Source organism: Mauremys mutica, chromosome 4 (genome assembly GCF_020497125.1).
Source record: "Mauremys mutica isolate MM-2020 ecotype Southern chromosome 4, ASM2049712v1, whole genome shotgun sequence".
In the NCBI taxonomy this organism is placed as follows: domain Eukaryota; kingdom Metazoa; phylum Chordata; order Testudines; family Geoemydidae; genus Mauremys; species Mauremys mutica.
Genome location: NC_059075.1, coordinates 131,453,965 through 131,462,328, shown reverse-complemented (window position 1 = coordinate 131,462,328; position 8,364 = coordinate 131,453,965). Strand labels below are relative to the sequence as shown.

General features: G+C 46.2%; 1 protein-coding gene across 1 annotated transcript; it reads left to right on the top strand.

Annotated features, from left to right (window-relative positions):
* Positions 1 to 6,624: 6,624 nt before the first annotated feature.
* LOC123369387 (potassium voltage-gated channel subfamily A member 2) lies at positions 6,625 to 8,124 on the top strand. The gene has a single exon (XM_045014935.1). It carries the CDS (start codon positions 6,625 to 6,627, stop codon positions 8,122 to 8,124), a length of 1,500 nt encoding a protein of 499 aa, XP_044870870.1.
* The last annotated feature ends 240 nt before the right edge of the window (positions 8,125 to 8,364 follow it).

The window sequence follows — 8,364 nt, the reverse complement described above, 5'->3', positions numbered from 1 at the left end:
TGCTCCATTTTCCTTTTCCAAAACTGGCCTCAATTCTACCTTTTCCATAAGAATCAGCGACAGATAATTTTTGGACCACAGCTCGCCCATCTCCAATGTTGCTGACACGTCTTCAGCAAAAGGACAAAGTGACTCTGATGAAATCAAGAACCTCTTTCACCACACTCCTCCTGGATGGTATTGGAGCTCACAAACCATTTTAAATAAGGAAAAAAGCTCTTACAAGTACAGCAACAGTTTAGGACAGGAAGTGAAGAAGAATCCTATTTCCAATTGTAAGCACAGGGGACTTTGGAAAGGCAGAAATACATTGTCCTCAGTGGAATTTGGCTGGGGTTCAGTTTAGCAGTGAAATACATTTCTGCTTTTAAAAATGCTGTGGGCTCTCAAATGACCAGAAATGGTCAGGCGCTCTCCTCTAAAACCCATCTGAAAAATGGCACCTTCAGCACCCCCTGCTGAGTCATTGGCTTGGCACCATCCATTGAAACATGACACTATTCTGGCAGTGGCCTAGGGGTTCCGTGGAGTTCTCCCATCCACAAATCGACAAAACCTGACCTCTCCTAGCTTGTAAAACATGACAAAAATTCACCCCCTAAGGTAGCACGGCTGTGGATTTCTACAAGCCTACCTATGGCTCTGGTGCATACCTCACTAACAGAAAGAGATGCTAGGTTTGTAAAGAAAAATGTAACAATAGCAAGCTGTATAGGAATGCCAATTAAACTGTTTTCTATTGTTTCTTTCTCTTTAGATACCCGTTACTCATCCGCAGCTATTAAAATAGATTGCATGGATGAAATATAAATAGCAATAGTTAGCATATGCAGGGTTTGGTCCTCCTGAGTGCAGGTGCAGGGTGCTGTACATAACAGGGCAAGTTCAGGTGAACCCCCATCCTGGGTGAATGAGAGAGGCAGATGCACAGTCGCCATGTTTCTCTTGCTTCACAGTAGGAGGGTGGTCTAGGGAGATGGCAGAGTATAGAGCCCCCTTGGTGTGACTTGGATTCCATTTAAGCCCATGTCTCACCGAACACGCCCATTTTCCACTCAGGCCCTGGCGCTTTTTATCGGGTGCTGTTGAATGTAAGGGCTGACATACGAGCTTCTGATTTATTTCCCCTTTGCAGGGAAGCCTGCCAAGTGCCTAACCTCCCTTGGGCCAATGCCTCTCCTCAACTCACACTTAGGGCCTGAGTCAAAGCCTGTTAAAGTCCAACCGACCTCTTACACTGGATAACAACCTTGCCCGGATAGCACTGCTGTATAGCACTCTTCACAGATAAGACACTTTACAAATATTCGGTCATTGGTCAGCCCTCCTCCTCGCTGGGACCATAATTGCATTTGGGATCCTTGAGACCATGTTCTCCATTTCCCTCGTGCTGTAGCGTGTTGGAGGGGACAAGGTGTTGATAGTGCTTAATGTGCTTATTAGCCTGCCATGCTTTAATAATATATAATATACTCTCCTCAGTGACGTTCAAGGTTCACTGGGGACGCCTTTCCTTTTTTGCGGTTCTCTGACGTTTATTTTCTTCAAGACCGATTTGGGCGCCCTCGCTCCTGACAGGTGGCACATTTGTCCTGCAATTTTCGCACGGGCTCTGAGTTTGATCCTGTCGCTCGTGACGAACGGCATTCTGCACCAGGATGAGCCTTACTGCCTTCCTCAGCGCTGAGGTGTTATTCAGCGCAAGGATCTCACATCGCAGCACATCACCTGCTTGTCTTCATTTTCAAGACCCTTCAAGGCCTATGCCTACCCAACCTGCCGTCTCTCATTCACTACCCACATGTCAGCTCCCAGCTCTGATCAGCCGATGATACCAGCTTCCACTGTCCACTTGTTCAATTTTCAAACAAGCACCCTCCTGTTTTCTCCCCTGCTGCCTCTCACGCTTGGGTGGCCCATCCCGTAAACATCCGCGAAACCACTTCATTGCCCTCCTTAAAACTCTTCTTTGCTGTGATGCCTACACAAAACTCAACAGCGGTTAGACCAGGTGACCAACGCTGTGGCCTTATTTCCTTGCACTTCTCGTCTGCCTGTTGTATTCACCTGTTGGCTTTTGTCTTCTGCTTAGATTGTGAGCTCTTTGCAGCAGGGACCATCTGTTTAGTCTGTGTTTGTCCAGCGCCTAGCACAGTGGGGTCTAGGTCAAGGACGAGGGCTCCTAGGTGCTATGATAGAACGATCGGTAGTTCTATTAGTAGACTACAGGAGAGGTCCCAATTCACCAATGCACAGGAAGGGCTAGTTCCTCCCCCCAGACCTTGCAGTCTAAATAGACTAGACAGGTGTGAAGCAATTTTTCTAAGGCAGCACAGCCAGGGCATTGAGAGAAATTTGGGTCCCTGGTACATCATATTCGTGGGACTCACCCCTCCCATTTCCCTTTATTTACACAGACGTTCTGAGGGGCCCCTCTGAGCTTGGGTCCCCTGTACAATTGTCCCCACTTCCCCCCACTCTCAGGTAGGGGGACCACACATCCCTTATTTCATAGAATCATAGAATCATAGAATCTCAGGGTTGGAAGGGACCTCAGGAGGTCATCTAGTCCAACCCCCTGCTCAAAGCAGGACCAAACTGTCCTTTATTTCATTGATTTATCACTTCGGGTGATCACCCGTCCCTTCTTTGATGATGTATTGACATGTATTTACACTGATCGTTAGTACCATTTCAAACATTACATTGAAGCTTATAATCATTGCTTGGCATACTTGAGGGCAGTAGAAACGTACAGTTGAGAGAAAAACAACAGGATCTGCTAAGGGAAGTGGTGTTTCCCTAAAACATCCCTTAAAATAAAGCCTTGTCCCTTATCTTTCATGTGGCTTTTCCTTATTTCCATGCAGCGAAGGTAGTTTCCCTACTCTCATCAACCCTGTTCACAGCAAATCGCTCCCAGAGCCGGGACTAGGACTCAGATCTCCTAGAACAGTGTCCTAACCATTGGATAACACTGCCCTTCACCCCAGTGCCAGTCACAATGAAGGATGGCAGAATTTGGCCCTATATTTCCTCCCGATTTTGATCACCCATATACGTTTCCCTTCCCAAAGTTAGGGGTAGCTGGTTATTCTTCACCCTTCAAATCTTAACATGGCAGATGCAGACTGTTATGCAGAATATGGCCAAGGATCTGAGTTATAGGTTTCGGTAACATCATAAAGCAAAAGATTTTATTATTTCCCAGTGGCTGAAAAATAGGTCTCTGCTTTGGAGGGAGAAAAAAAAATCTCATGTTAATCATATGAATACTAATTTTGAAGCCTTTCTGTTTTAAATGGTTCATTGTCAAAAGCAGTAGTGCAGTTTTTGCCATCTATTTCCTGCTCCCCACCCCTCCAGCAGTGTCCCTTAAACATCCCTTAAAATAAAGTCTTGTCCCTTATCTTTCATGTGGCTTTTCCTTATTTCCATGCAGCGAAGGTAGTTTCCCTACTCTCATTTAAGTTAGCCTCTACTGTTCCCAGGTAAGGAGTGGTAGCCTAGTGCAGACAGCTCCTTATGTATGCACTGCATGCCTGACTGCAGAACCAATTGTAAGTCGTTGCCTTCCACCCTCCCACCCCCACCGTTAACCAGAGGTTTACCACACACTGAGAACGGATGCTTCATATTTTGAGTGAAAATGGTTAAGCAAACACAACCTTTTCCTCAGTGCATGCGGTCTTCCCTCTGTCCTCCGAAATCATGCCAAGCACTCTGAAATGTGTGGAATGGCTCACATGCCTGCAGTGGGCTTGATTTTGAATGAGATCTGTGCATGCAACTAACATTGGTGCTTTCTGCAAAAAGAGAGAGCATCAACCCACCCCTAAAAACCTCAATGAGCATGAAATAGGCCAAAGGATGGGGCTCTTCTCTCCCGCTTCCTTCTAACCTTAGATGATCCAGAAATGCATGAAACCATAAAACGGTACAGAGAAAAGGGGAGGGAGGTGTGATTTGAAAAATGCTAAGATCAGATGACACCATAACAACATCTGATAAGCACCAGCCGTGGTTGTTTTGATACAGAAAGACAGTGAAATAAAAATCAACGCGCTAAAACAATATTTCTGCTGCTAAATGAACCTTGGTTGTTGGGGTTTTTTGTTTGTTTGTTTGTTTGAATGGACAGAGGAAAAATAACTGTGTAAAAAAAAATCACGGTTGGTTTGTTTTGTTTTGCAGAGGAAATTGGGTCCAATAAGATACTTGTTGGTTTTGCAGCACTAAATATGCCGTTCATGGCTTTAAAAAAAAAAGATTCTTGTGAGTGTCTGAGAGGGTCAGATTCTCCCACAGAGTCATTGCAGGGAGGAATGTGAGGAAAGGAAGAAAAAAAAATTGGGTTCAATTTTAACCTTCCCTAATTTGGGCCTGTTAAAAAAGGGTTAAGCGAAGCAGTTGAATGCTGCAAGCCTTGTCAGGGTTGTACTATTTCCTCTAGTGCACAAGGAGAAGGGTGAGGAGATTTCAAAGGAAACTGGGAGATTTCAAACAAAAGGGGGATCTGGAGCGAAGCTTCCAAGGGTGATAATGAAGAGGCAGTGCCAGAGGCATAATTGCCCAAGGGGAGGCAGAAATCTCTGCCGAGGAGAGTGAGAGCTAAGGGTCCTATTCCACCTGACCCCCCCTACCTAGTTCTGTAATCCTGGCTCAGAGTAGGCAAGCCAGGCTGCTGTCTGCAGCTGAAGAAAGGATGCTAGAGATTCTCTCTTTAGGAGGAAAAATGGTTGGTTGGACTTCTCTGCACTAAGAAATGCCATCCTCCAAAGAAATGTCCCAGCTGCCTGAGATTGTCTGGTTTTGACCAAGTTCAATGCAGGGAAGCTGATGACACCATGTTGTGCTGGGGACTCGGGCGCGAAAGTCTCAGGGACAATTTCTGGCCACAAAAGTTGAGCTCACCTGGGGCTTTTTGTGGGCTGTTTGGAGAGCCAGGCTCAAGAGCCGACGCTGAGCATCCTACCCAGCTGTCAACGAAAGCCTCTGCAAAGCTGCTAGTGCATGGGAGTCAAGTAGCAGGCTTCATCCCAAGGCAACTCGGATGTGCGGCATGACTACGAACCTGGCGCAGTGGCACAGGAGCTGAGCATGGCAGGGGGCATGGTCTGCTGTTTGCCTTGGTGAGGAGAAAGAAGATCGAGATCACATTGCGCAGCGCTGCAGCTACGACCCCCAGTGCCAATTCCCACGTGCAGGGTGGCTTTCGTCCTGTGCTAGGGGCCGCCCCATGTGCGGCAGACAGAGATGCAGCTCTGTTTTTTCGGGTGGCCACTGGGGCTCTCTGCCCCTCTCCCTTGTTGCAGTATGGGGCAGTGAGGAATTACAAAATAGCATGCAGGAGGAAGAGGGCTGTCTCTAGGAACTGGGTCTTTTGCAGATGCCTCTTTAAAGCACCCACCAGCTCTTTACCGTACTGCTGTTTTTTCCAGGCAACGCCACACCTCCTGAGGACACTGGGGACACCAGGTTTTTTGCTGAGCTTAGCATCTTACCACCATCATAGAGAAAGCTTCAGACAGACATTCATCTGCCCTGAAGTAAAGAGCTGCAACGGCCATCAAGAAGCTTTTCCTCCTTTGCCTGTCCAATCCCACCCCATTACCAGACCTAACCTGCACAATCTGGAGAGCTAACCCTCCCCCCGCCCGTCCTACGATGACTCACCATTATTTTGAACTTTGAAGAGAGGAACTTATGGGGATCTTGGAAGCCTGTATTTCTCTCTAGGATTTCCCCAGAGTCAATTAATCTGTGTCACTAAGAGACACTGAGATTTGCTTCTACAGGTAATGCGATTTGTTTTCTGTACGCAGTGGTCGTTTGCAAAGAAGGAGGGTAGAGGAGCCACAGAAAAAAATCTCAAGGATGGAAAATGCAGTAGTCAAACTGTCAGCTAGCACAGGTGTTTGCAAATTAACTAGCCGCAAAAAAATAAACCAAACCATTTGGCTGTAAAGCCTAAAGAGAGAGAAAAAAATTATCATAGGGAAGCATGTTGGCTTGCAATTTTATTTCCAGTGCAAAAGAACTGTGAATGTGTTTAACTTTAAGTTGGAGACATTAATGTGCTCCTTTAGGTTAACACTGAATTGCCTGCTATTGCATGGTTCATTTCTAACCCTTAAGTGCATGAGCAGAATCTATTGATATCATGTTCATTTTCACTGGCATCCAGAGTTTAGTCCCTTGAATAGAAAATAATTCAGTGGTTTTTTCTTGTATTTTTTTTTAAAAAGTTTGGTTTTGCCAATGCAAATGTTTCCCTCATTTTCATTAGAAAGGTTTCCTCAAGTGCTTTTTCATCAGCACCAGATATTGGGACCGGAGTTTTCAAACTCTGCACCAAGAAGGCAAATTAAAATCAGCTGAGGAATATGCTATATATTCTGCCAGGCGCAGGTTCCTAATACACACGACTTTATTTCGTCTCTCTCTTTCTCAGCAGGCTAAAATATTACCCCCCCTCCCCCCTGATCATCCCTCTGCATTTTCATGAGCCACTTCCAAACCTACGAACTTGTCCTTTCCCAGGAGAGTAGCCTTCCCCTGAACCTGATCCCAGCACCGGGCAGCCGGAAGAGTTTAGATTAAGGATTGCTTTTAAACCTAAATATGACAGTTGCTACTGGAGACCCCACAGATGAAGCGGCAGCTTTGGCAGGTCATCCTCAGGACACCTATAACCCTGAAACTGATCATGAATGCTGTGAGAGGGTGGTCATTAACATCTCGGGGCTGCGGTTTGAAACGCAACTCAAGACGCTAGCTCAGTTTCCAGAGACCTTGCTAGGGGACCCTAAAAAGAGAATGAGATACTTTGATCCTCTCCGGAATGAATATTTCTTTGACCGAAACAGACCCAGCTTCGATGCTATTTTGTACTACTACCAATCGGGTGGCAGGTTAAGGAGGCCTGTCAACGTGCCCTTAGACATCTTCTCGGAGGAGATCAGGTTTTATGAACTCGGGGAAGAAGCCATGGAGATGTTCCGAGAGGATGAAGGATACATAAAGGAAGAAGAAAGGCCTTTACCGGAGAACGAGTTTCAGAGACAAGTGTGGCTGCTCTTTGAGTATCCAGAAAGCTCAGGGCCTGCCAGGATTATAGCTATTGTCTCTGTCATGGTGATTCTAATCTCCATTGTGAGCTTTTGCCTGGAAACGCTGCCCGTTTTTCGGGATGAGAACGAAGACCTGCATGGCGGCGGGATGAGCCATGACCCCAACCACAACAGGACCATGAGCAATCAGCAGTCGACCTCTTTCACAGACCCTTTCTTTATAGTAGAGACACTTTGCATCATTTGGTTCTCCTTCGAGTTCTTGGTAAGGTTTTTCGCCTGCCCCAGCAAGGCTGGGTTTTTTACCAACATCATGAACATTATTGACATTGTAGCTATCATCCCGTACTTCATCACTCTAGGGACTGAACTGGCTGAGAAACCAGAGGATGGCCAGCAAGGCCAACAGGCCATGTCTCTGGCCATCCTTCGAGTCATCCGCTTGGTGAGGGTTTTTAGGATCTTCAAACTGTCCAGGCACTCCAAAGGGCTGCAGATCCTGGGGCAGACACTCAAGGCCAGCATGAGGGAACTAGGCCTCTTGATATTTTTCCTCTTCATTGGCGTCATCCTCTTCTCCAGCGCCGTCTACTTCGCAGAGGCTGATGAGAGCGAGTCTCAGTTTCACAGCATCCCAGATGCGTTCTGGTGGGCCGTGGTTTCCATGACCACAGTTGGCTATGGAGACATGGTCCCCACGACCATCGGTGGGAAAATAGTGGGCTCCTTATGCGCCATTGCAGGTGTATTAACGATTGCCTTACCAGTGCCAGTCATAGTGTCCAACTTCAACTACTTCTATCACCGCGAGACGGAAGGAGAAGAGCAAGCCCAATATTTGCAAGTGACCAGCTGCCCAAAGATCCCTTCTTCCCCTGACCTAAAGAAAAGCAGAAGTGCCTCCACTATTAGTAAGTCTGATTATATGGAGATACAGGAAGGTGTAAATAATAGTAATGAGGACTTTAGAGAGGAGAACTTGAAGACAGCCAATTGCACCCTGGCTAACACAAATTACGTTAATATCACCAAAATGCTAACCGATGTGTAGTCCTGAAAACCTGTTAACATATTTAAAGCTGAAGTGGAACAATTGCAGATATTGCATAATACCCTGCATTGTAGTTAAAACAGTATGTTCTACAGTGTGCATTTGGTTCTGCATGGGAAGCAATAGTTGTGTAAGTGACTTTCTAAACTTCTTATTTAGACACCGAATAAGCTTTCATGCAAAAATTGTTTTTTTACATCACAGGTTTATGAGTTTCCAAAGACATGGAGCATGTAGGCA